Source organism: Phalangium opilio, unplaced genomic scaffold (genome assembly GCF_054372755.1).
Source record: "Phalangium opilio isolate 3A_F unplaced genomic scaffold, DU_Popi_V2 ptg000002l_1, whole genome shotgun sequence".
NCBI lineage: Eukaryota > Metazoa > Arthropoda > Arachnida > Opiliones > Phalangiidae > Phalangium > Phalangium opilio.
Window position 1 is genome coordinate 10,951,688 of NW_028324144.1, and position 26,654 is coordinate 10,978,341.

A 26,654-nucleotide genomic window follows, 5' to 3' on the forward strand; every position below is an offset into this window, starting at 1 on the left:
CTTGTGATTTTATCATATACGATTTAATTGGTAAATGCAAGCGCATGTTTAATTGCGATGAACAGAAACAGTTAAAATGGCCGCTAATCTATTACTGTCTGTACTGTTTCCCGCTGTAGATAACCGTTTTCAAATGGGGAAGTTTTTCAATGTTCAGATGAGGTCCAGCAGTATTGGCGAAACACGAATCAATCTGACAGAGAATGTCGAAGTAGTTTGTTTCATCGGAATCATGGAGGATTATCACAGCCTTGCATGGAACCTAGAATGGCAAAGACAGATTTTTGGAATAGAATTGAAACTTGATTATTGGTTAGAGAAAATCAAATACCGTCGTCTGGGACTAGGTCACAAATATTAGGATATTTTAATTTATTTCCCATCCTCTCACTACTATCAAAATCTCGAAATCCCCACGTTTAGTATAGGTAGAAATTTACCAAATACCGCGTAAGTTACCGATTTATATCTTAACGTAATTTTACAATACTAATTTACCGCTAAATTACCGCAGTATTATAGGTAAAGCAGTTTGGACTGGGCGTTTATAATCAGTCAGTCAGGACTAGATTAATTCCCTCAGGCTCCCTAACGTTAAACCGCCCCTAGGGAAAAATTATTGAGACATGGTTCGAGTTTCTCGCGGAGATAAGGATTTCTACACTTTAGCACGATCGAGCTGAGTGTAATAATTTTTTTGTGACCAATATTCAATATTGCCAAATTTATTCAGCATAAAATAATGACCGCCCCTTCGACCACAGTAAACATTCAATGGAAGCATTTTTCTATCATACTCCACCTTGTCTTGAAGTGACAGCTGTAAGAAAAGGTTCAACGAGGAGATACTGCGTACTAAATCTCAGAAGCTCACAATAGTTTGCTAATATTCACTTTAACTTCATAACATTCTGTTTACTTACTGTCTCTAGAATGTATTGAACCTCCATTTCTTTAAACGCCGGACAAACTATAACCTGCAATTAAATTTATTTAATTTTCAGAATTTGATTTTTCAGAACATTAAATTCTTAAAGCATAGCGCGGCTCCAGTGGATTCCGTACTTCATGCATGTATAAATCCCGCCCACTAGCCTTTTCCAAGCCAAATCCGGAGTTCAGGAGAAAAGTCCCCTTGTAGGGAATCCACTGGACACCCGCGCTATTCTTTCAGTTATCAAAAACATTACCATTATGATCCCCGCTTTCGCTAGAGAGAACGCTGTCAAAATCCATTCGTACGAGTTTTTACCCCAAACAGCAACGATGTCACCTTTGACGAGACCCAGTCGGTGATAGCTCGATATTAGACGATCAACCTAAGAAGGTTATAACTAAAGATACAACATTCGCCTTTAGCAAAGCCAAATAGGAATAACAGAAAGCCTTGCGAAGTGTCCGGTATGGTGTTTAGTAAGCGAAGTCTCAGTTTCTCTCTTACTTCTATTTTGAGTAAGTCCCCATAACCTTTTCAATATCTGACTAAATAATTCGGTTTCTGAGATATTCGAGGCGTTAGAATATTTTTCGGTGTTAGCGATCACACCTTTCATTGTTCAAAGCTGATAAGTGTAATCAGAAGTAAGATTAGGGACTAGAAGTATCAAGGCAACCAAATTTTTCACTTAGCGAAAGTGAATATTCTTGACAACGCACCAACGGAACTTCTGAGGTATTCGGGGTGTTAGAATATTTTTCGGTGTTAGCGATCACACCATCCATTGTTCAAAGCTGATTAGTGTAATCAGAAGTAAGATAGAGGACTAGAAGGCAACCAAATTCTTCACTTGGCGAAAGTGAATATTCTTGACAACGCACCAACGGTCAACCTCTGGTTTTTGAATTTTCCCTCCAAAACGTGAGACGCTCGCAGCGGTAGACGGCCGAACTAGATTCAAGCACCAGCGTACGTGTTCCACGGCTTTAGGTTAAGGAGAAAGGGCTAGAAAATGTTTTTGGAACTCGACCAATTTTTTCCTCTCTAGTGTAGGCTCGATGGAAGCGGCATAAAATCCTCAAATTTGTTCGCTAGTGCCAGGATCTATTACCAATGCTGGAGCACTTTACTTCTAGTCCCTTATGTTACTTCTGGTGTGATTCAAATTCACCCGAGAACTCGCGCTAGTCATACGTGAGTTTCCTCCATGTATAATATATATCACGTGGGTAAGGAGGCAGTAAATACGTTCCTAGTTTGCTCAGAGGCATCGTGAATAGCGTCTGCCCTCTCTTTAATTTCCAGCTTTCTGATATTTCAATCTCCCTTTGTCCCAACATTGTCAATGGCGTAACCCATATAAAGGGTACTTTTGAAAGGTCCATGGCCTTCTTTTGTCGAACCGATTAAAAAAAATCAAGTTCCGGCGATATTGGCCCTGGGAGAAGTTGGTCTCCAAAAAAAGGGACATGATCAGAATATTATGTTACTCAATAAATTCCGCCCGACTTAATGAACATTTACACAGGTCAGGAATGAAAAGAGATAATCTTAATGACAAAAAGAAAACGGTAGAATCTCATAATATTAAGGCATTACAACATAGTTAAAGGTTGTAGTGTTGAGTTAGTTTAAGCTACGAACACTGTTCAAGGGTTAAGGTCAGACTTGCCTAATTGAAGCTATCTTGAAATACATGTTCTTTGTAGTAACTCATGGGAACATCCTAACATGCTCAGGTTTAGCCAAGGACTTTTCAAAAATATCTTGTATGAAATAAATATATAGCCAGGGATAGATTTAATTTTAGAAGTAGGAATGGAGAACAGAGTAATGTGGGCGCGCGTCAAAATCCCGGAACCCCTTCCCCGGGACGGAGGGGTATGAAAGAAGAGACGGGTCATAGCGACAGAAGTAAAATGGAACAACATATTTTTCGCCGTCCCCGTCAGCAACGTCATCAAAACGTATAGTTTAAGTGAGCCAATAAGATAATTTTAACTTTCCGATACGTGTTGGAGGGAGGGGCTCTATACCGGGCTATGAGTCGGACTGAAGAAAATACTGACAGTTCTTCATTCCTACTTCTAAAACTCTCTGATATAGCATAATAAATAATGAGAAGGTTTAATGTAATATTATCTATTTCCCCAACCGGAGAAAGGGATATAAGAGAGTTTGTACTCCCTTTGCGATACAGTTTTATGACAATGAAAAAAATATGATATAGTAAACGTACTTCAGCATTTAATTCCGCATAGGTTTTCTTAATGGATTGATGACACGAAACCACAAATACTTTGTTGGGAACTTCTGCTGCGGCTTTCTCGAGGACATTCCCGACTGTTGTATACTGTAGAGGTTTATCGCTACAATTGTGCACGTAGCTCTCTTCTGATCTGTGATTAGAAAGATGTTTATCAAAATAAAACGCAAACAATAACCACCTGCAATAACAAGTAAAAAGTTACATAATTTATAATTGCTCGTGTATCGACATAGTGCTATTTTTTCCTATTACAGCATATTTGGATCATGGATTAACTAACGCTAGGGATAGTTCGTTCCCCCCAAAAGATAGAGCATGCATATTCCAATCGCCCCTAGCAACAGCTTCTATTCCCAACAGGAAGTTATAAGAAAAGCGGACGAAATATCACGTGTTCTATGACGTCAAAATTGAAATCCTGCCTAAAGAGGGCAAAAACGATTTATTTTGCCTAGGGATGGCGCTATATCCGTTTTGGTCCAATAAATTGGGGGATGAAGAGGGGAATCAAGGAATAATTCGGAACATGTAGTTGACGATAGCATTGCATGGGAAACCCGGTTAGTGAACAATCCCTAGCGTTAGCTAATCCATGTTTGGATGAAACTCAAAAAGTTCTTAGGTTAGGTTTTAAATTAAAATAAACTGAACTGACATTTTTCGATTTTATGTTAGTTTCAACCTTAAAATAAGCATAACTTTACGCGTTTGTAAGCTAGAGTCGAGTCGTGACGTCATTTTAGACCATGAATGTTCGGAAGAGCACGTCCGTGGTCCGCCATGTTTTAATTAATTAATTTATTTAGTTCCTAATCGAGTCAGTTACTAATAAAAATCCCTGAGAATGCCAAAGTTAAATGCTGAAAGTTTTATTGAACAGGTTCGGAAACATCCAAATTTTTATGATGTGAGATACAAGATTACACAGACCAAAAAAAAATTAATAATAATAAAAAATGAATAAAAATAAAGACAATAGATTGGTGCAATGTTCCGTTTATTTTGATTATTTTTTCGGTCATGTGAAAACCACGCTTAACACGCTGGTAATTAGCTTAACTATAGTTATAGCATAGTTTTTATGTGGTTCTTAATCTTAACACATATGTACACATCGGTTTTCCGAATTTTAATCTTAGAGGAGAGAGTGGGATGGAGTAGAATTGAATTGTTTGTCGGACATGTGGGGCAAAGAAAGACTCTCTGAGTACATTGGGAACGCCCCTACCTTTGCTAGGGGATTGTTGAGTACTACCGTGTACCGCCATTAAAATAGTAGCTAGTTCTCATTTTAATTTAGCGCGCGCGAGAGGTGAAAATCAAGGCAAGAAACGTGTAGATTGCAAGTTTGTCACTTTAAACTATGGACGAAATATGAAGCCAGTTTTATTTTAAAATCTAACTTATTTTCTGGTAAATTTCACTAAGTGTTATTTTTAATAGAGTAATAAGATAAGATAAGATACAAAATTATTTGATTTTTATTTTCACTCTCCCTTTAACAGCTTGCACCCAATTTTTCATTCTAATTACTAAAATTAAGAAGTTTATAACCCCCTTTGGTAAGATTTTACTTTACCTACCTAACCCAACCAACACTTCATTCTGACTAATCAGAGTTGGAAAAAAATAGTGAAAAATTGACCGAAAGTTGGTCAAACATTTTTTAGAAAATTTAAAAATTGCATGTAAACGAGTAAATTTACAACTCTCATTGATCAACTTGCGGTAGGATTAGAATGTTTCACTGCTTTTTTCGAACTCCCCGTGGTCTTATTTGTCCGAATGAAGTGTTGGTTGGGTTAGGTAGATAACATGAAATCCTACCCTTCATTTAATAAACTAATACCAAAATTAATATAAGAACAATTATTCATCACTTACTTGCAAATTCCAAATCGTTTTACAAGCGGTGTCGTCATGATTGTTGATAAATATCAACCGCCGAGATCCCGATTAAAGCAAGCTTAAACCTGTTACAAATTACTAGCGGCGCGAGCACAAATGGGGCTACCGTCTACGATAACAATTAAAACTAACTGTGATTCGTCTTTTAATATTACTAGTAGCACGCAGCTCAGTAATAAGGACAAAATCTATTCGAAAATCACCTCGCAATATAGGTACTCGTCTAGTCTTCTTTAACAACGGTTATGAATTAGTAGCGGAAAATCCCACAGATCAAATACTACACCCCCTTTTTAGTTCTACCCCTTCCTACAATATTCCAATCATTTTCTCGAGTCAAGCAACAATATTTTAATTTCCTAAACAGCCAAAAAATATAAGTTGCATAAGTTTATAAGATATGTTCCATAAGTATGACACTCCCTATATTTCGTAATGCTAGAGACTTACTGAGAGATAGTTCGAAAACGACGCGCGAATTGACAAAACGCGTTTTTGCAGTCCATCTTTCTATTAAGGCTTTACTAAGCCTTTGACAGCGCCTCACCAGGCGTCGCTTTACGGAAATCTATGACGTTTCACCTACGCCACTTCATGACAAGCTTTCGGTTACCAGTGACAAACTTATTGAATATATCTTATGAACTGATGGTGTTAAAATATTCCACGTGATATTTCTTTAAACAGAGTTCATATTTTACGAAAACTAGAAAAATTCATAAAAAATAGTTACGCGTGCTACAGTAACTCTAAAAAACCAGGACAGTTTTTATCTTTATCGAGGCGCAAATCACTTACGGTTAGGTTGTTTTTTAAATGAAAGTAAAATTAGTCTGTAGACGGCCGAACTAGATTCAAGCACCCGCGTCCGTGTTCCGCCGCTTTAGGTTGAGGGGAAGGGGGTAAGAATTTTTTTTGGAACTCGACCAATTTTGCTAGAGCCCTTTACTTCTAGTCTCATCTTACTTCTGTTAATACTTATAAATTTACGGTAGTGATGTGCGGGGATTTTCCTAGTTATTTATAAGAACTAATTGCTCATTAGCCACATTTCATCGTAACGATTTTGTAAGGTTAATAGAACGGGAAAGCAATTAGGAATAGGACAACTTTTGGTTTTTCCGGTTTTCTTCAGATCCATAAAGATTTTGTCAACAATTAACATTTCTCTTTGTACTCATCCAGAATTGTTCCCCTTTTAAAACCGAGCAACTAGGTAAACGCGTCGCAAACTCTAAAAAAGTATTTTTATTCCAATCGTTTCAACTGTGAGTTTGTATTATGACGTAATATAAAACATGTTTTATACCCCTTTTAAACAAAAGCCACACAAGGAGAAATAATCCGTGGATATGTATAAATACTAACGTATCATGGATTCCCATCTCTTATGTTCCACAAGACATTACGCTTTGGAGCACGTTCAGCAGAGAAAATAAAATGAGCAGAAACCCCCACCCTAGTGAGGAAGAGCGAAATTCGTATTTTTTCTCTCTCTGCCCGTGGGATTTACACAGCCGTCTTACATCCGATGGTGTAACGCGTTTTGGTGACCAGATTTTTGGCCTTTTTGGGAACCCATAATACGTTAGTGGATAATCAGCCCAGGATTAGAGAATTCAACTTTTAATGGAGGTGACTTATTTGTTGCGAGTTTAAGACTTTGTAGGTCTCTTATCTACATTAAAAGTCTCCTACAAAATACGTGTCAATCACAATTGCATTCCCTTCATTGGTAAATTACGGGGAATCGCGAGTATATACGGAAAACTATATTACACTTAAAATGTTCTTTAATCATCAAGATACATAAATATTCAAACTATTTGAATGTCTCAAATGTCAAAAAGTATTTTCATCGGAGAGAAATTATAAGTTGGTGATCACGTAATAGTGATGGTAAGCGAAGACAGGTCGAACGAGGAAGCGTTTTAATTAAAAGGGTAACTTATTGTGCTTCTAATAATAAAACTAATAATATAGAGTGATAAGGTTATTGCTTACACAGGTAATGTATCGAACATTCACTGAAAAGATTAAAATAAAGGTGATCTAGAGTATATTCGCATCTTTGGCTAAATCATAAAACATTGATTGCTCATTCTTCAAGAGTGCATGTGGCGAGTTGAATTCCGTAATTCGGCCCTGATCGAGAACCATCACCCTATAAAGAATTAAATGACGATCATTTTTAAACGGTTTTAGGGGTAGATAACTAACTTGTCGTAGTCCAAGATGGTATTTATTCTGTGCGCGATGGTGATGATGGTAGAGTTGGAAAATTCCTTCTTGATGGTCTCTTGAATGAGATCGTCAGTATCCATGTCGACCGAAGCCGTCGCTTCGTCCAAGATCAGGATCTTGGTGTTCCTCAACAAAGCACGAGCCAAGCAGACCAACTGACGCTGTCCGACGCTCAGATTCTGTCCTCCTTGGGCCACTGGGTAATCCAGTCCCTGCTCGAGTGATGCTACGAACGATTTCAGGTGCGAGTGTCCCAGAACGGCCCACAGTCGCTCGTCGTCTTGTTGACCGAAGGGATCCAGGTTGAGTCTGAGCGTGCCCGAGAAAAGGACGGGCTCTTGGGGGATGATGGTCAGCCTAGAACGCAAATCAGACAAGCCCAATCCCTCCAATTCCACTCCGTCTATGACGATCTGACCGCGCACCCCCTCGATGAGACGGAAGAGCGCCAGGGTCAGCGAGGACTTTCCCGCGCCTGTCCGCCCCACCACGCCCACCTTCTCTCCAGCTTCGATCCTGAAATCTATGTCCTTCAAGACCAAGTCCAATCCTTCTCGATATCTGGTGCTGTAGTCCTGAAATATGATTCGTCCTCGTTGAGGCCAGTCAGCAGGCGGTTTACATTCTGGTTTTTCCCATTCGGCCTCGGACTCCAAACGACAGTATTCGTCAACTCTTTCTACGGAGACGACATCTGATTCCAAACCCGTTAAGCCAGCAATGAACGTTTTCAGAAATTGCACAAGCTGTTAGATCAAAATATAAAATTAGTATTTAATTTGTAGAAAAGAATAATTATTCCACGGTACAGAAAAGCCTGAACAATTTACTTTCAAATTTCAAGGGAAATTTTTAGACCATTAAATAAATCAATATAACATCTTTCAAAGATAAGAACTGATAACGACTTAAATGTAAGGATAATGGTATATCACCAAAAATATACATATAAATTAAAACATGAGCGGCCTTTACACGCTCCATGTTTTGCACAAATTAATGTTGGGGGACATTTATAAAATTCATCATATTATAAATTATTCCCAAGACTTTTCACTAATTGTGCAAATAAAAATATATCATGATATTGAAAGCTCAATATTCTATAGAACCAAAATTTTAAATTTTATTAAACAAATATATTGATCATATTCCACAAAATTTATTCAATTAAATTGAATCTATTTCATCACAATTAAAATGTTGATGTTGAGTGCATGGAACTTGTACAATTTTTTTGACCAAACATAACATATCAATCGTTAAATACACAGACTTAAGTTTTATTCGAATGCGAAATATTGTTCGTATTTTGAATAACATTTTGAGCAATAAAAACTTACTCAATATATAGGTTCAGTTTTTTACGCAAATATTGTCCAAAATTTACCGCAAAATTATTTTCCATTTCCTAAAACATATTGTAGCATTATATTTGAACTTTGCACAAATATTAGTCTGGGTAACGTTTTATTTATACTTTGTAACTTAAATAACGGGCCCTACGTTTTTGCGCAAATTATTGAGCGTGTAGGGTGCCCTAGGTCTCGATCAACTAGGGTATAGCTAGGAGGATATAGGGGTGAAAGAGTCTTCGACTGCCCGTTTTCCCAGTGAAACGCGTTTACAGATTATCGTCCGTTCTGGGATATTCTTAGCCGCGCACCTTGTTCCGCGCTCATCGTCAACGGACGTCGTCTGTTCGTTTGTTTTAATTTTTGTTAAAGGTGCTGCATTTTTCAGTGCTTTAACGGAACATTTATCATTACTTTATTTTTTTACCTCTCCGAGTGACGTATGTCACGGAGAGGTTCTAAAATCGACAGGCATGTAGGGGTGTGTGTGTGTGTGTCAGGCTGTTGTTATTGACTTACACCCCAGGGGACCGCGTTCGCAGTTTCCGAATCGAAGCAAATGTGTTCGCTATTTCCGGACCGCATTCACAGTTCCCGGAAAATTCAAAACTTGAGGCTATCCACAATTCAATTATTTCATCTGACTAGTCAATTGCCCATTCCACATGAACACCAATCTGTATTCACTGGCTTCTAACACCACCATCTTCTGGGCGTTGTTTATGTCTATCCCACATAGACACCAGTCTGTATTTACTGGCTTCTAGTACCGCCATCGTCTAGTCTTCGTTTTTGTCTATTTCACATGGACACCAGTCTGTACACCTGGCTTCTACAACACCATCTTCTGGTCTTTGTTTTTGTCCATCCCACATGGACACCAGTCTGCACACCTGGCTTCTACTCCATCATCATCATCCTTAAGGTTAAGACATACGCGGCGATCGGCCAGGGTTACGAGTAACGTCCGGCCTCCCAATGGCGGGGTTTCCACCAAAGGTTCACGCAATTGCGCTGTTCTTATCCATAGCTGCGATTCGAAATCCTTATATACTACCTATTTCAGTAAGGCGAAGCAACCGGCGTATGCTTCATTTTAAACGCCAATATTAGTCAAGTCTCTCAAGAATGTTTAATTGTTCTTTATCAAGACGATGTAACGCTCAATAAGGCGAACAACTAACGAAGAAAATATTTAATATTAATTATATTTATTTTAATATTTAAGATAATCTTGTTTCTCAACTCAAAATTAAAACGGAAAGAGTTAAAAAGCAGTCTATTTTTTGTCTGTGTGTTTCTGTCCGTTGTCACACTAGTGCGCCGAGTTAGCAGTTCGCTTTGTTTTGATGTGTTAAGAAATCCTACAGAACCTTAATATTCACTTTTTCCATAATAAATAAATATATAAAGTTTAATGTGTAAAATAATGATACATGTGTTGTATTGGCGGGATTTTACACAGTTTGTATTCACAAAATTTGTTTCGTCTTTTACCTATGTTACGTTAGTTTAATTTAATTTAAAACAAAGGATTATTATTTTTTTTTTATAAAAAAAGGAAAAAATTTCCTGGATCTATTATTTAAATTTTTCAACTTTAGTACGCCTTCTTTAAATATATCTAAACAACTAAAATGTTTATTAATATAAAGTGAATATGTGGAAATCTTTTTCGTAATTACGATGCATTTAGTACTTTTGTAGCTTTAAAGCTCTGTTTCATTTTGATATTCCAAGGATGTTTTTTAATATTGTTATTTGAAATGGATGTTTATATATTACTTAAGCTATACTACATCTGTTTATAGCATAATCCTTTCTTTAGTGATTTCAAGAAGAACGCAACGAAATTGGTCAATTGAACTTTTATTTGTCAATAGGCCTAGTGAACCAAAAAGTAAACGCTTGGGTTTAGTTTCCGTTTCTGTAATGCAGAGACATTAACGGTTCAGAGTGAGCCGAAAGTTAAATACACTTCTACATAATTAGGCTTATATTTTATAGTCATGGTGGATATCTGGGCCGCGTTCAGCAGAGCTCAGCGCTGTTAGCAGTGTCCTACAGGACGGGATTTTGTTTTTTGAATTTGACGTCATGGAGCTCAGCGCTGAGCCAGCGCGGTCTTCATAGAAAATAGTCGGGTTTTTGGAAAACGTTACGTAAAACGCGTAGTTCTCAGCTTGGCGAAAAAACATGGAGGAATTTATACAAATAGCTCTTGCTGATTCTGATGGGACTATAGCTATTTAATTGGCGTGAAACCAATTGATCACGCGAGAATTTTAAGAGACATGTTACTTTCTAATTTTAATTATAAAAGTTGTTGTTATCTATCTCTTTAAATATTTTATCATACAATTTTTGTTAAGCCTTGGTACCTTGCACGCTTTATTGCGCTAGCGTCATTTTTAAAACACCGATGACCGGAGAAAAGCTATGACGACAGATCTCACCGGTAAACGTTTTCCAAAATCCGCTGTCATTTTGGGGAGCTATGCTGGACGCAGCCCAGACCAGTGAAAGGTCTGATCGTTATCGGATTATAGCTTCATGCTTTCATGATTTTTATGGTGCGCATTTACTTTCAGTGTGTGTAGCCACAAATAAGCTTTGGTGTTATGAAACGTTAACAGTCATGTTGACAAACTAAGAAAATGGTTGATTTGAAACGAGAGGATAGTGTTTACATGGCAACCCTGTTGTGAATATGGCTTTGAACATAGAGGGTATACAGTTGAGAAGTAGAAAATTGGGCCTTTACAAAAACGTAAAGGTAATATCCCTCCAAAGTTTTAGCTTTTCATTTCCCGTTTCTCCCCCATCGGATGATTTTAATGTGTACAAGTATATCCTTATTGGATGTAAAATTTCGTCTGATTTACAGTATATTTGCTATGCTTTGTATACTGCTTTAATATTTCATAAATTTTAACTTCAGTAAATTTGTTCTTAAAAAAAAGAAACATTTCCATATCTGGGTAAGTAAGTTTGTAAGTAGTCCTCCTCGGAGAGGTAATATTTTGGTTTTCCCAACTTGTATTAATAGTAAATTATGGTTCTTAGATATAACTGAAGTAAAGGTAACGGTTTTTTACTCTTTCCCAACACCAAAAACTCTACTAGATATGTGTTTAAGGTGGATTAAAGCCTGTGGGAGGGTCGAATTAACGCCCGATAAAATAAAAAATATATCTCTACATGTGTAGTGAACACGTAATATAGGCGGCGTTGCTTCAAAGGCCTAAGCTAGCATGAAAAACCCGCTATTTTTTGAATAGGATTTGCGTGGTCACGTGATGCGCGTAACCAGTGTAACTAGGTGCGCCAGCACGAATCTCCCATCGGAGAGGCCGAAACCTGAGCTCTAAGAACGGCCAGTCGAAGACTCCTTCACCCCTATATCCTCCTAGGGTATAGGGTGCCTTGTCACGGTCGTTTCCCAAATTTCCTACCCTCTTTCCAGGAGATATAACACATGCAGTATAAAACAAGGCTCCCAAGAGGACCATTACAATTTTTGCGCCACATCTCGTATATTATAGCGAAATCGATACCTGGCATTTTCCAAAATATATTTAAAATTATTTTTCAAATTACTAATGGTGATATGAAAATTAACACATTTTTACTTGAATCGTCTTATCATACATAACTAAATATCCACGCCAAAAACGGACCTTTTCGCCGCAAAGTGGAAACACTGGCGACATCTCGTATATTTTAGCGAAATCAACACCTGGCATTTTCCAAAATATATTTAAAATTATATTTCAAGTTACTATTTAAAATACTATTTTTTCATATTATTTAAAATAAATAATTTATATAATTTAAAATAATATTTTGTAAATGAATTAAATAGCTTAAAATAAATATAAATTTTTAACCAAAATTTCAAGTTAGACTCGAACGCGCGAGTCTGGGTTTTAAAACAATCCAAGAGGATAAATTTGTCGAACGTTTACCATCTGGGCTACGACTACGTCTGCGATTAACCTTCTGTTTGCGTACTGTATACATATTCTAAAGGGGTGAAAATTAAGGTGGGGTTTTCGACGCCGTCCAATAAGCGGTGTGACGAAGACGAAACGAAGGAGGAGTTAAACTCTCGTATATGCTCCCCATAAATTTTTTCGCCATCTACCGATGGGCGCAAAAATTAAAAAATTGTCAATACCACGTCATGAAATGACGATAAAAAGCATTCTTGAAAACGAACCAGAATGTTAGGAAACTAACTTCTATACTTTACAAAAAACATAAATAGGTTTAAAATAGAGATGACCGATACCAGGCTTAACCCGATACCGGTACAAACATGAACCGATACCGATCGATACCGGTACAAACATGAACCGATACCGATCGATACCGGTACAAACATGAACCGATACCGATCGATACCGATATTTACTCACTATGATCGAAAACCCGATACTGATATGGTATCGGTTCATCCCTAGAGTAGTAGGCGAGTACAAAGAAAGATTTTCACTTATTAGTTGTTAGATAAACTGAATTCAGGTACTTTTTATATAAATGAGAACTCGTCACGATTGAAATTCATAGAAATGAGATATTATCACCATCATTACGTTACTAAAAGACCTAAAAATGTCATGAAGCGCCATATAACGCATTTTAAACGAATATCGGTTTAGTATCGGTATCGAACCAACCGATCCGATACTACCGGGAAACCCCGAGTATCGGTGCCGATACCGATATGGTATCGGTACCGGTTCATCCCTAGTTTAAAATTACATTGTGGCTAAAGCCTGATTGCAATGATTTTTGTTTCCTCCCGCATACAATTCCACCTCTAGATACTCTTAGCTAATTAAGTCCTTATTTTATTGTCCGAAGTTTCAATATGAAAGGGTTAAAAGAAATAACAGCGGAGATTTTGATTTACTCGCTTCGTCTTCATTGGTAGTGCTTACCCGATCGGCATTAGCCAAGAGCAATCCTACAAAATCAGCTGACAAAGTCTCTTTGCTCAAAATGATGAAAATTGCAGTGCAAAACATCAAGAAATTGCTCAAGATATTGTAGCGTACTGTCAGCCATCTAAAAAAAATGGAACTTTAATGAATGTCGGCTTTGTTTTGCATCCATAGCGCTCTTCAACCCAAAGGTAAAAATGCAGGGTTGTTGCTTCAAAACGAAAAAATGGAATAGAAACCAGGCTTTATTGACGCAATTACAAAAATACCTTTGCGCCATGTTCATCATGTAATTAGCGGCAGTGCATTCGTCGATCAGTTTTAGGAAATGTCCTTCGAAGTTTTCTACGGCGTCACACGCCCTGATGACAGTGCTGCCAGCCACTGATCCTCCCACGTGCGAAAACATGAAGGAGCTTCTTAAGCTTGTTATTCGTTTGAATTGACGACTGCTAGACATCAAGAAACGCTGCAAAAGATATGTTTGAAAATCTTTAGTTTCAATGCGATTCATCCAGATGTGGGCGCGAGCACTCCGCAGTTAAGATGCTCGTGCCTTCTACAACATGTTGCAATAAAATACATGTTTATTGGTATGTTTTCTAATTTTCCATAGCCTCATCTGAAGAGCTCCAGTGCAACCAACTCCCAGGTTATTAAAGATCGGAAGTGGCTAACCCTCACTCGTTACGAATTCCGTGTTTAACCAAGACGATTAACAAAATAAGTAATACTGAATAATTACTTTTGACAGGAGACTAAAATCTAGTTCCTACCTGAAGTAAAATGTATCCAACGACAACAACGATGCAGGGAATTATGAATAATGGTAAATATACTGCAATTGCTAAGATGTAAAAAACAAAAAATATCAATCCGGCATTGGTTGCGATTAACATTGCGGGTAATTGCTGGTCGAGGGCGTCGATATCTTGGGAGAAACGATTGAGTATCCTTCCAACGGGAGTCGTGTCAAAGAAGGACATGGGAGAACGAGATACGCTGTCGAGCATTTTTCCATGTAGACAGTTTGCCGCTCGTAGACAGCGAAAGACGTTCATTATATAATTCAGAAATGCGGCAGTGGCTTGGGTTAGACCAAGAACGACTAAGACTGCTATACGGGTTGCCTTTAAGTCCGGGTTCGCTTTAAAATCTTCCTTGGAGTTCGCACACCACAGAGACAGCCAGTACACTGACGCGAAATTAAGGACTACAGCATTGGTGAGCATTGCATTGAAGATCACATACCACTTTATACCGTAAGCTTTAAAATAATGTTTGTATTGTGATACGGAAATCTGCAAATACGCAATAACATTATCACGGGGAAAAATGTGTGTAGAGAAAATTACTTCGAAGCAAGAAGAGTACACACTCGCTTCGTATATTAAAGAGCACATACGTTTCCTTTTTTGAGCGTCTCTTTAGTCATGAGTTTTGCCTCATCTTCATGTGAGACTTTTCCTTGGTATGCAAGATGAAATCTCTCAGCTTTCAAATTTAAAGTACTACATCGATCGCGTTAAAAAAATTTATAAAATAGCAATGAGTGTTCAACTTGAAAGAATCGTATAAAGAAATTTAAAATAAGTGGTATCTCTACAAACAGCACACCCTAAATGCCAATTGCAAACAAATAAATTCTCACGGTTATTTTGAACAGTGCATGGTTAACTTCTATGACTTCAAACTTTTTTCGCTTTCTCTGCTACGTGCTGGCTGTAGAAAATGTACATATAGATACAAAATTACTCACGACCGTTCTTCTTCATTCTCGTCGCTCATGTCACTCATGTGTTGCGTGAAATAATCTCTGGCCATTCCCTGACGACTCATGATTTCTTCATAGTTTCCCCTCTCGATGATTCGTCCGTTGTTCATGAAGAAGATCTCGTCCACTTCTCGGATGAAGCTCAAGTTGTGCGTCACCAAAACTCTCGTCTGTAAGAGATTGAATTGCTACTTGTCGAGCGAGTAAGGGACTACAAAAATAAGCCACTTTCAAAAGGGTTTCTGTTAGGGCCATATCATAAAGTAACACATTACTATCATTTAAGTTTCGCGCCTTCCTCTTAGTCACATATTCGATAACAGATGGCTCCCCTACCGCTAATAGAAATAGATCTAATAACCAGCAAGCCGAACAACCTCTCCTCAGTTCGCGCTCAGACTTCAGCTTGTAACAATGTAAATTCTCGTTAACTATTTTTGTAATACCAAAACAGTATTAAATATTCATGTTCAAGACACGGCTTATTTTATAAATCATACACCTAACAGTTTCTTTGCTAGTCACTTACAGCATGAATATGTATAAATACTTCGTATTATGGATTTCCATCTCTTACATTCAACAAGGCATTTCGCTTAAGCCCCAGTTAATTGAGAAGTGGAACAGGAAAATATGGTCTCGCTTAATTGGTCTCACCGATTTGGTCTTGGAACTATTTGGACTCATGATTTTTTGGTCTCGGTACTATTTCGAGATTTTTTGGTCTCGGGACTATTTGGTATCGTGATTATTTGGTCTCGGGACGGTTTGGTCTCGTGATTATTTGGTCTTGGGACGGTTTGGTCTCGTGATTATTTGGTTCCTAAATTAATTGCAACCATTTCCCAAACAATGGTCCCAATAATTCGTTGCCACCTTTTCCAAAACAATGGTTCCAATAATTCGTTGCCACTTTTTCCAAAACAATGGTCCCAATAATCCATAGCCACCTTTTCCAAAACAATGGTCACTATAATTCATTGCCACCTTTTCCAAAACAATGGTCACAATAATTCATTGCCACCTTTTCCCAAATATTCTCCTATTAATTAGCTGCCACCATTTCCAAAATATTCTCCTATTAATTAGCTGCCACCATTTCCAAAATATTCTCCTATTAATTAGCTAACCACCATTTCCAAAATATTCTCCTATTAATTAGCTAACCACCCTAGGAGTGAAGGCATTCGACGTTGCCCGTCAGCCCGTCGGAACATTTTTTATTACTTTTCATGTGGACATTATTCCATAAAGAAGGGTTTTTAAGTTTTTGGCCGCCATTTAAAAAGATGGCAACAATCGAACCCGAAAGACCATTCAGCCCGTCTATAGGTTAAAGGAAACCAGTGTATTGAATATTTTTGAAATCGGTTGAAACGCGCAGACTTTGTTGCATAGAGAAGTTTTTTTTTACATTTCTGGGCGTCATTTTTTAAGATGACGGCAGATTGGAAAAATCTTTATTAGTACGCGCCTTCTACCAGAAATATATGACCTTACACGAAGTTCACTTCTCCCTACCTCGCGCCGGCCATCATCTATGAAGTATTTTTACAGGCTAGAAACGGTACCGTTCCTCCCGAACAGCGAGGCAGAGAGGTGAAAATAAAAACACTAGCGTCGCGTAGTGAGAAAAATGTGCGTAAAACCGGTTTTCTTACAATCGTATCATGGTTGTATCTTATGCAGCCGCTTCTCACTTGCGCGAAATACAGTTGAATCCCGCCGTTTCTTGGAAACGTCAGATTATCTTGGCAGTGGCCATTTATCACAGTTCTCTCTGGAGAGGAAAAATTTTTCTCTTCGCGACTAGCGCGCGTCGGGAGGGGAAAAAATTCACGCCTCTTCACTCTTGCAAAGTTATTTTTCCGGGTTTTCTCTTCATAGATGATGTCCACAGTACTAACCATTTTTGAAGTGAACTTTGTGTAAGGTCATATATTTCTGCTTCTACTTATGAGTAACGTTCCTGAAGGATATCAGCCTTCTAGGGCAAGCGGTTTGGGCTAGGCGTTGATTATCAGTCAGTACTTTGATTTATATCAGGAATACATAGATTTAATACGTCAGCTGAAATTCTTTTCACAGTTAAGACACCGACAACTATACGGGTCAACATATTCAACTACTACCGGGATTTAAATGAAATTACATGTCGACCATTCATTAATGGTCTGTTAGCGGTTTTAGAGTAGCGTTATTTACTTTATTTCGAAGAAATCCCTTTGGTCCGATGACTTCGTTGAAGAGATGTTTGGCCACATGTGAGTCAACCGCCCCCAAAGGGTCATCAAAGAGATAAACATCGTCATCACGATAAATTGCTCTGGCAAGGTTTACCCTTTGCTTCTGACCACCACTCAAGTTGATACCCTAGCATGCAAAATTAGAAAACGAACACATTACCAACGAAACCAGCCATCTATGGAACTATGAAGAGAAGTAGGATGAGGAATAGAAGTTTGAAAGATACTGAAAATTTTCCTCTCCAAACAAATGCGACGCTTCAAGCGGATAATGGCCAAACTAAATGAGGAACCGGCTAATTTTGAACGAGCAAAGTTTATACTTGCTTCTGCTTTTAAAATGCTTCTCGATATGTGGCAAAATCAACGCAACTTCTGTGATCGTAGTTACGTGTATTTTGACACAAATCGAGGACAGTTTTAAAAGCAAAAGTAAGTACTGTACTTCACATGGGGTTAACGATCTCATTTGTCTCAACAAACGGTCCTTATAAAAGAGTCACCTTTCTTTTGTGTGGGGATTATTTTCAAGTAGGGCTAGATTCCATTGAGTCTTGAGGCTGTTCACATATCCCGGTGCATATGGAACAGCGTAAAACTAGATGATATGTATAATGTTCATTTCTCAATAAATCTTCGAATTAAGCAGAGAACGATGTGGCTAATATTATGGCCTAGACCTTCGGTCATCTTGTTGGTTTCAATATTACGTACTCTTTCTCCGATCTCTGTTTCGTCGTCACCGGGTAGCTGGTCGAGGTCTGGTTGTAAGGCGCATGCGCGTATCACATTGTCGTATCTTTCCTGGTACATGTCGTCAACGAAGAGTATGTTCTCTCTAAGTGAGGCGTTCTGGATCCAGGGTTGTTGAGTGACGTATCCCACTCTCCCGACCACCGTCACCTCCCCCTCCACCTTCTGCATTTCGGACACCAGAGCGGACAAGAGGGAAGATTTGCCACAACCCACTGGGCCCACCACGGCCACCAACGAGCCGCGAGACACTTTCAAATTAATGTCCCGAAGAGGCGCCGCTGCTGCCCCTTCCAAGTTCCAATGAAACGTTCCCCTCCGAATCTCAATTGCTGAAATTTTCACAGAAATAAATTGATGTTAACATTAGTCAAAAGTGATCAATTGTGAGTTCAAAAATATCTTTAAATATTCTAAAAGCAACTTCAGGCTTTCTTCTTTAAGAACGACTTGTTGATTGGCTTGTTTTACTAATAAGGAGATAGTTGAGTCTCTGCGGAGTTTCCTTCTAAAATTTATTATTATGCTAAGCCAGAAATTCCTTTTGATCAGCGGAATAAACCCACTATAGGAATAAGAATCGTTCAAATTTCCCAACCGTCTTTTGAGGATTGACAGAGCATTCTGGGTAATCAGTATATTAATCTGATTGGTTTAGACGGCTATGGGCCGATTTTGCGCAGTAGTGGCAAGGAAGTGTACTTTAAAAATTTAATGGCGGAACTTGGGAACTGAAGTTTCAGGTGAAAGTGATTTAGGAACTGTTTTAGAGCAGATTTAGCTTTACCACAAGCTCTTAACGTAATTACCTTGTTGTTTTTCGCAATGGAGTCTCAAATCGTAGAAAGGTAAGGAGATTCCCAAAGCTTGTCATTGAAATTACACAGTTTTAGCTTTGGAAAAGGCTTAGTAAAGTTTTTATAATTTATTCAACGAAACCTTTCGCCACTAGATGGCGTTGGTACTCTATTCGAAAAAATCCCGACTCGGCGATATAAGGTGTCCATCTTGTTTATTTTTTTAAGGGAGTATATTTTCTTTTTATACCAATGCTCCGGATTGGTTAGTTAAGTTCTGAAGAAGATCCTTCAATTGTCTCTTTCTCGCGCTTCTACCTTTTAACCACAATTAATTTTGAACTTCATTTCGAACGCTTAGGTAGGAATAGCTGCCGCCATTAATAAGCGATCTATCTCGTTTTTTCAAGTCTTTAATTAATTGGCATACCATATTGTGCGTCACTAGACATCTTCTCCACGTAATGCTTGGTTTCCCCACGATTCAACAGGTTTGCAATTCTTCTTACCGAGACGTGTGCCTAAAAAGAACTTTTTTGTGGATTTATGTCATTTTGATATGTTTTAAACTAAAGGGAAGGTCAAGGCGACAATCCTATCAAAAAAAACAATACATCTTTGTTGCGAGAGCGTATTGTACTAAAACATGCAATTAGTTGCCGTTACATATTGACGCCAACTATAATTTCGAAAACATCTTTGTACAGTAGCGCGATGACAATCGAATGATGCTTAATATCAAAGGTATATATATTAAAAATGAAAGTCTAGATTAAGCAGGCTGAAGGGTGCTAGGTCATATCCATGTCCCTAAGTTCCTATCCCCCTTTTAAGCCGTCCTTTGAGTCAAGGAAATTGGATACAATCACGAGGCCTGTTTACTGTACCCACGTTTTCTTGTATTTCGGGCATACTTGCATCTTTGATGATCGGAAAACATAAAATTTAGTGGAAGAAGCAAATTCTAGATTTATCTTTTGACCCTCCCTAGCTGACACCGTTCTTACCAAAACTAGGTTATTTAATAAATCCGGAATCGTCGTCATTGACATCGCTAATAATCGTACCAACTGCCAGGACACGAAAGCTCTCCTCGAGGTGAGAACATTATCTTCGTCGATTAATACGTACATGGCGAAACACGGTGAAGTAATCTGAAAATTTAGAAACAGTATCTGTAGGAACTCAAAATCAATATAGTGTGCAAGTCCTGAAGATGAATAGTTTAACAGAAAGGCATGTCGACCAACAGTAAAAAAAGCCTTCAACCCGTGTTCTGCGTGTGCTTTTAACATCCTTGTAATGTGGCGATATCGCCTTTCTTGAGCCTGGTGAATGCGTAGAGATTTCAGGGACATCTGCCTTTTGAGACGAGTAAGTTGAAATCTCTGCACCTCTATGTGCCCCCAGGATCGATAATAACAGAAGTATATAATACTTCTCTTCGAGAGAAGTGTACCACAAAGCGGGTAATTGTATAACATGATTCTTCCCAACATGAGAACATTTGGAGCAAGGTTACCAAACCGAATCACATACGCGCTAAATAATTCCCTCATCATTACTCTATTAGCGCTCAACTAATTGCCAAGGCGCATTTGCGGATTTTTATCCCGCGCAAGACGAGGTTTGTGGGTTGATTGCTGAGAATTTATAACCAAATAGATATAGAATTCACCCATGCATGGTTACTGGTGCGATGCCCATCTGAAGTTTGATGATCAGGAGAGCAAAGAAATAGGGTGAGCCAGGGAAGAATCTTGTTATATATAACTATAACTAAAGTATTAAGTGGATACAGAGTGTCATCCTTCTTCTACTATCCCCTTCTGATAATAATAACCCTTTTCTGTTAGTTTTTTATGTTCGTACCAAAGTCGGGATGAGAGCAGTTATAAATCCATTTATTCCTTGGAAGAGGCCTTGTTTCTTCATGAGTGCAATTTCTTTCTTCCTGATTTCAAGAACGATTCTCTGGAATGATCTCTCCCAGGCGTACAGCTTCAAGACGCGGATTCCGTTCAAGATTTCGCTCATCATTTTCATTCTGTTGTCCTTCAGCTTCATCAGCTCAATCTAATAATCGAGATAACTAAAGAATTCATTCACAGAATCTCCGCTGTTAATATTCGCCTCAATAAAGCGCATCGTTAGCTTAAAACGCGAGTTCCAAGAACCTATATCAGTACGTCATTTATTTTTTAAATTAGCACATTTTGCGTTGGAGAAAGAGTGCAAAGTAGTAACCAAAATATAGTAGCAGTTGCCCAAGTGATATGAAGTAACCAAATTGAGGCAAGCGCACACCTAACGTCATTGGACGGACCGCACGGATCGCACGCATCGGATAATTTTCTTCAACTGCGCACACTAAATTCGGAGCATTCGGATTTACGAATAATCGAGAATTTTCAAAATGCGCGAAAATTCAAACTAGGCTTAACATAGTGGCTAGTAGTGTTTTTTTGTTGTTGTTGTTGGTTTAGAAAATAAGCATTTTTCCTGATTTTCCCATATTAAATTACTTACCGGAAACACCTTTCATCTTTTAAAGTAGTATTATTTTGGTGGTTTTTTTTTTGAAAAATGTGGTAGTCCTAGCAAGTTCGCCTCATCTTAAAAAGAGCGCCATTTTATGTTTCATCTACATATAATCTGAGCATTGGCGGAGCGATTTTTGTCTTAGCTCCGTACGGACTATACGGAAAGTATGCCCCTACCGGGAATCCTCGTCGGCATTGCCGACCTTCGATACGGACGATGCGGACAGGTGAGCGCATTCTCATTTGAAACAGTGCTAATAATAATAAAATCCGATACGTGCGATACGTGCGGTCCGTCCGATGACGGTAGGTGTGCGCTTGCCTTTAACCGCCTTCGACCCTGTCTTTCCCACTGTCGGAGTTTAGACTCGCGGTGCATGCTCAACCCATGCACAATCCATCTCCGTTTCTGTTCATCTCTAGCTGTATTAACCTAGTTTCACTTCTCTACTGTACACAGAAAAAATAGTGTTTAGGTTTGCAACATCTGAACATGTTATAAAGTTAAACATTGGTGTGAGGTAATGTTTATTGCTTCAATGTTGATGTCTAATTACATCTCTGTTTCTCTATAAGGATCCTTAAAATGTGTTGCAAATTGAAACACTTCTTATTTTATCACGTTTAAGAGGTAAACACAGATTAATCTTAACACTAAGCTAAACATCAACGCTTGCCAGGTGTTATTTAATGTAACATGTTTTTAATGCGTTGGTATATGTAAGCCACAATGACTTTCATTTTATATTGAGAAAAGGACTTCCTTTACTCAAATTTTGAGCAAAATATATGTTTAAAGTGATGGTTCGACATGAAGAATAAATAAGCTTTCTTAGCTTTAATAATAGAACAACATTTCCAACAGGTCGGCTAGATTTGTTTAAATAGGTATATTCCCATTGCGCAGAATTCCATTAGACCGAATCCCGCCAAAGTTTCAGGTTAGGTTAGTAATATTTTATAAATAATTTAACATTGTTACGCCTTTTCCAAAATATTGATGTTTATCTTCATTGACTTCTCAAATAATATGCCTATTCCAAAACGTTACTGTTCGGTTAGGTTTGGTTTGGCTTGGTTAGAAGTACGTCTCTTCCTCTTTGGGGCGGTTATACACTTCAAGTAAAGTAAAACGGCTGGCTTAAAGTATTTGCATAAAGAATATAACATAAAAAATAAATCAATATTAGCAATTGGTTTTATTATGTCATATTTTGCTGATTTATTACTATTTCGTTCTTATAATCCTTAGTTCTAAAATAATAATTTAGAAAATGTTTGGATCTAGTGTTCATTTTACGTAGGCCGGAAATTGTTTTAAGTTAATTTAATTTACATTCCATCGGGAAAAACTCAAAGTGCGGGTTTTCGATGCTATGGGATTGTCCCATTGGACAGCATCGTAAATCCGTCAAAGTGAGGGTTTTACGGTCGAATGGGATTCGCCGCGATGCTACTGAAGTGTTTAAATAAAGCTAATTTGAAGTTCAATGGAAATTTTCTGTTTACCCACTAGAAGCGGCACGGGTTTTTCTGAAAACAATGTATCTTATTTCGCAGCAATTATTTCAACCTATGTATTTAAACCGACGCACGTCGTAATACCATTCAAAATATTTCAAGACAAACCTGCAAATATCTTTAAAACTAAGCCTATAATCCCTTAAACACGATAGGAAGCTAAGCTTATAAACCTTTAGTCATGTTTAAAACCTAAACATGTAATCCTGAAAACATGTTAAACAACTAGGTATATAATCGTGAAAACACGTCTTGTTACTAAGCATTATAATAAAATAACATGACATATACCACCTTAAACATGTTTAAATACCAGATATGACAAGCGATCAACACATTTTGAACCTAAACATAAGGTGTTGCAAACCTAAACACCATTCTTACTTAAATATGAGTGTTTTTAAACATGATAAAATTCCTGTTGCATTGTCGTGTTTAGGCAAGTGTTTAGTTTCTAAACACTTTTTTTTCTGTGTATACAGCGTGACAACAATCTAGAACAAAACAAGTTCGAGCCTATATTTAAGGAATTTGTTTATTCGAGTGATTATGATCTCTCTTGAGGCATCTTGGTTTTTAGTGGCAATTTTAGAAAGTATTTTATATCAGGGATGAGTGCTAAAACTCTTAAAGCAAAGCGCGGGTCCAATGCATCCCCCACAAGTTGACTTTCCTCCTAAACTCCGAATTTAGCTTGGCGAAGGCCCACAAATGCCTCTTGCCTTTGCCAAGCCAAAACTGGAGTTCGCAAGGAAAGTCAACTTTAAGAGAAGAATGCTTTCAATCTTTACGTTTTCACCTGGCAACATTTTTTCGAATGTAACTATTTTGAAATCGCTGTTAACATTTCATTGATGTGATCTACTGGAGATCGTTATTAATTTATATGTATGGTCCCGATTACGGTCCAGTGGAGTTTTAGTTGGATAACATTTACCTGTAATTCTTTGCATTTCTTTGTGCTGAGATAGTTTAGTGGTAGAAGAACGACAATAGGGACGATGCCAGCAAAGGCTGAACAGCCCAGTTCTTGATACATGAAGGCGAAGCAGAGTACTGTTTGTACCGGGACAGACCACAAGAGACTCAGCTGCGGCGACAGAATTTGGAATCTGTTCGTGTCGACGTACATCGTGTTCAGTATTTCTCCCATTGTCAGGTCACGTCGATCGCTGCTCGTCAAGCGAAATGTCTGCTTCGACGAATCTCATTAATGAACTAGCATTCCACTTTCACGATAACACTATCTTACTTTCTTGTACAGAACGTGCATGGTGGCAGATTTGAGTCTCAATCCTAGTTTGGTGTGGAAAATGGCACTGCCTTCTTGCAACAAAGATTGCACAAGACTGGCCAAACCGTAAAGACAAGCGTAGAAAAACCCCTTCCATAAAGGATCTTCGCTCGTGGAGTAATCAATAATGGAACTGAAAACAAGAGAAAGTAAGCAGGTTAACTCGATAGCAAAGTTTACTTAGTTCATTTCAGCGTGGTCAACCACTTGCAATCTCAACCTTTGTTAGAATCAGTTTTATAGAATATTCAGAGGATTGAACACATTCAAAAAGCTGACCCCACAGAAACAGAACATGTAATTGGACCTTTTCTACGCTTCAGCTTCAAGTGAAAACCATGTACAGTCTCGTTCTAATTTATTTGAACTAAATCTTATATTCTTGATTTACCACAAATAATTCTACAAAACCGGTAGACACTTTTAGATATGACCTGTGTAGAAGCGGTTACTGAAATTATCTAAAGGTAGTAGGTAGGCCCTTGGTAGGCTGGTTCGTAAATTAATGGCCGCGTTAAGAGTCTCTGAGCGATAATTAACGGAGCGATTTAAATAATAAAAAACTGAGTTTATTGCAAAAAAAGTGACTACGTTAAAAAATAAATAAGTTTAAGTTGAAGTAATATGTTTAAAAAATACTAAGTTTAAAGTTCGACGCGAGGGTCGGTTGTTCGGAGCTCTAAAACCCGGCTATTCTACAGGGCCGGTTACTTTTGTAACGTTAAAGTAAAATTCACATGCTTTTGCTAAATTTCCTATGGAGATTAACATGGGGTTTTTCGTGATATTTCCCACTGCTAACTTAAAAACTACAGCGAAGTTACTTTTCGGAATTATCTTAAATTAACAATTAATTATTCAGGGTGTGCTATCAGCCAGTTTGATCAAAACAATTAAGTCTAAGTATGTTTATTTTAGTTAAATACAGAAGTACGGCTTTGACCATCGTGATTGGACATAATAATTAGCTAGATCTCTTGGAAAACTCAGTGTTACTACGTATCTGTAGTGTGGTGGTTATCACGTCCGCTTCGCACGTGGAAGGTTCCAGGTTCGAGCCCTGGTAGATACATGTATTGACCATCGTGATTGGACATTAGCTAGATCTCTTGGAAAACTCAGTGCTACCACGTATCTATGGTGCAGTGGTTATCACGTTCGCTTCACACGCGGAAGGTCCCAGGTTCAAGCCCTAGTAGATTCATGTTTTGACCATCGTGATTGGGCAAAAGAATTAGCTAGATCTCTTGGAAAACTCAGTATTACCACATATCTATGGTGTAGTGGTTATCACGTCCGCTTCACACGCGGAAAGTCTCAGGTTCGAGCCCAGGTAGATACATGTTTTAACCATCGTGATTGGACATAATAATTAGTTAGATCTCTTGGAAAACTTAGACTTATCACGTGTCTGTGGTGTAGTGGTTATTATAAATATTTAACAATTATTTCACTTCACTTGGTTTAATAATGTGAGATAGGTAGCGTACTTTTTCCCTACTTTTAAAACCATTAAACTAAGTAATATTAGAAGTTCAACAGATTGTCTAAAAAAGATGTTAAAAGCCACTGTAAATGGTGCATAAATGCCTAATATTTCCTTAATACTTGCAAATAATATTAGTAAATGGCGTGAATTGATCATAGAAATGGGGTTAAAGTACACCCTAAATGATGTTTTTTTGGCACTGGAAAAAACAGCATATATGGTGTTTGAATGCACCATTATATTTTAGAGTGCAAATGTATGACGGTAAAGCAAACATAATTATTCAAAATTTAATTATATTAAGACTGAAGTGACAGATATTATATAAAAACATCTTGGTTTGGGCCAAGGCTAAAAGGTTAACCCCCCTCTCCCTTTCGCTGGCTATACTCAGCGCTAGGACTTGTCGCTTAAACGGTATTATATAAAAACGTTTTGGTTTGGGCCAAGGCCGAAAAAACAAACGATATGTGTGAGGTTTATCAATTGACTGAAGTTCAGATATTGAAATTTTTTTCTAGTTATTTTTATCCACTCAATCCTTAATCAATATTTAATTCAATCAACTGATTTTA

The 26,654-nt window shown here is 37.9% G+C and overlaps 2 protein-coding genes, 1 long non-coding RNA gene and 1 other non-coding gene across 4 annotated transcripts in view; 1 reads left to right on the forward strand and 3 right to left on the reverse strand.

Annotated features, from left to right (window-relative positions):
• LOC149719742 (uncharacterized) overlaps positions 1 to 26,654 on the reverse strand; it is a 96,515-nt gene that overhangs the window by 10,239 nt on the left and 59,622 nt on the right. The window lies entirely within an intron of this gene.
• LOC149719745 (medium-chain acyl-CoA ligase ACSF2, mitochondrial-like) lies at positions 45 to 4,474 on the reverse strand. Its single transcript, XM_089861703.1, has 6 exons — positions 4,435 to 4,474; positions 3,487 to 3,553; positions 3,177 to 3,384; positions 1,191 to 1,319; positions 924 to 977; positions 45 to 262 (listed from the first exon to the last, which is right to left on the reverse strand). The coding sequence occupies exons 1-6, from the start codon at positions 4,472 to 4,474 to the stop codon at positions 92 to 94; spliced, it is 669 nt and encodes a 222-aa protein (XP_089717829.1). The 3' UTR covers positions 45 to 91.
• The window catches only part of LOC149719746 (ATP-binding cassette sub-family C member 3-like), a 29,034-nt gene continuing 9,519 nt past the window's right edge, over positions 7,140 to 26,654 (reverse strand). Inside the window, exons 8-21 of the mRNA XM_089853210.1 lie at positions 24,549 to 24,723; positions 24,234 to 24,488; positions 21,105 to 21,308; positions 20,240 to 20,386; positions 19,663 to 19,753; positions 18,397 to 18,767; positions 17,642 to 17,809; positions 15,422 to 15,606; positions 15,068 to 15,173; positions 14,439 to 14,963; positions 13,932 to 14,131; positions 13,660 to 13,786; positions 7,335 to 8,104; positions 7,140 to 7,278 (exon numbers count right to left, since the gene is read on the reverse strand). Coding sequence (XP_089709336.1) covers positions 7,167 to 7,278; positions 7,335 to 8,104; positions 13,660 to 13,786; positions 13,932 to 14,131; positions 14,439 to 14,963; positions 15,068 to 15,173; positions 15,422 to 15,606; positions 17,642 to 17,809; positions 18,397 to 18,767; positions 19,663 to 19,753; positions 20,240 to 20,386; positions 21,105 to 21,308; positions 24,234 to 24,488; positions 24,549 to 24,723 — 3,436 coding nt within the window. The 3' untranslated portion in view covers positions 7,140 to 7,166. The remainder of the gene's footprint in view (positions 7,279 to 7,334; positions 8,105 to 13,659; positions 13,787 to 13,931; positions 14,132 to 14,438; positions 14,964 to 15,067; positions 15,174 to 15,421; positions 15,607 to 17,641; positions 17,810 to 18,396; positions 18,768 to 19,662; positions 19,754 to 20,239; positions 20,387 to 21,104; positions 21,309 to 24,233; positions 24,489 to 24,548; positions 24,724 to 26,654) is intronic.
• Positions 25,590 to 25,662, forward strand: TRNAA-CGC (transfer RNA alanine (anticodon CGC)). Its single transcript has one exon. It is a non-coding gene; the product is annotated as a tRNA-Ala (tRNA).

Bases quoted from the DNA above. Each gene is read 5' to 3' on its own strand.
- LOC149719745 (XM_089861703.1), bottom strand. From the start codon at position 4,474: ATGGCGGTACACGGTAGTACTCAACAATCCCCTAGCAAAG. The intron at 3,554-4,434 runs GTAGGGGCGTTC...TGTTGGGAATAG, and splicing joins TCAACAATCCCCTAGCAAAG to AAGCTGTTGCTAGGGGCGAT. The intron at 978-1,190 runs GTAATGTTTTTG...ATTTAATTGCAG, and splicing joins CGAAAGCGGGGATCATAATG to GTTATAGTTTGTCCGGCGTT.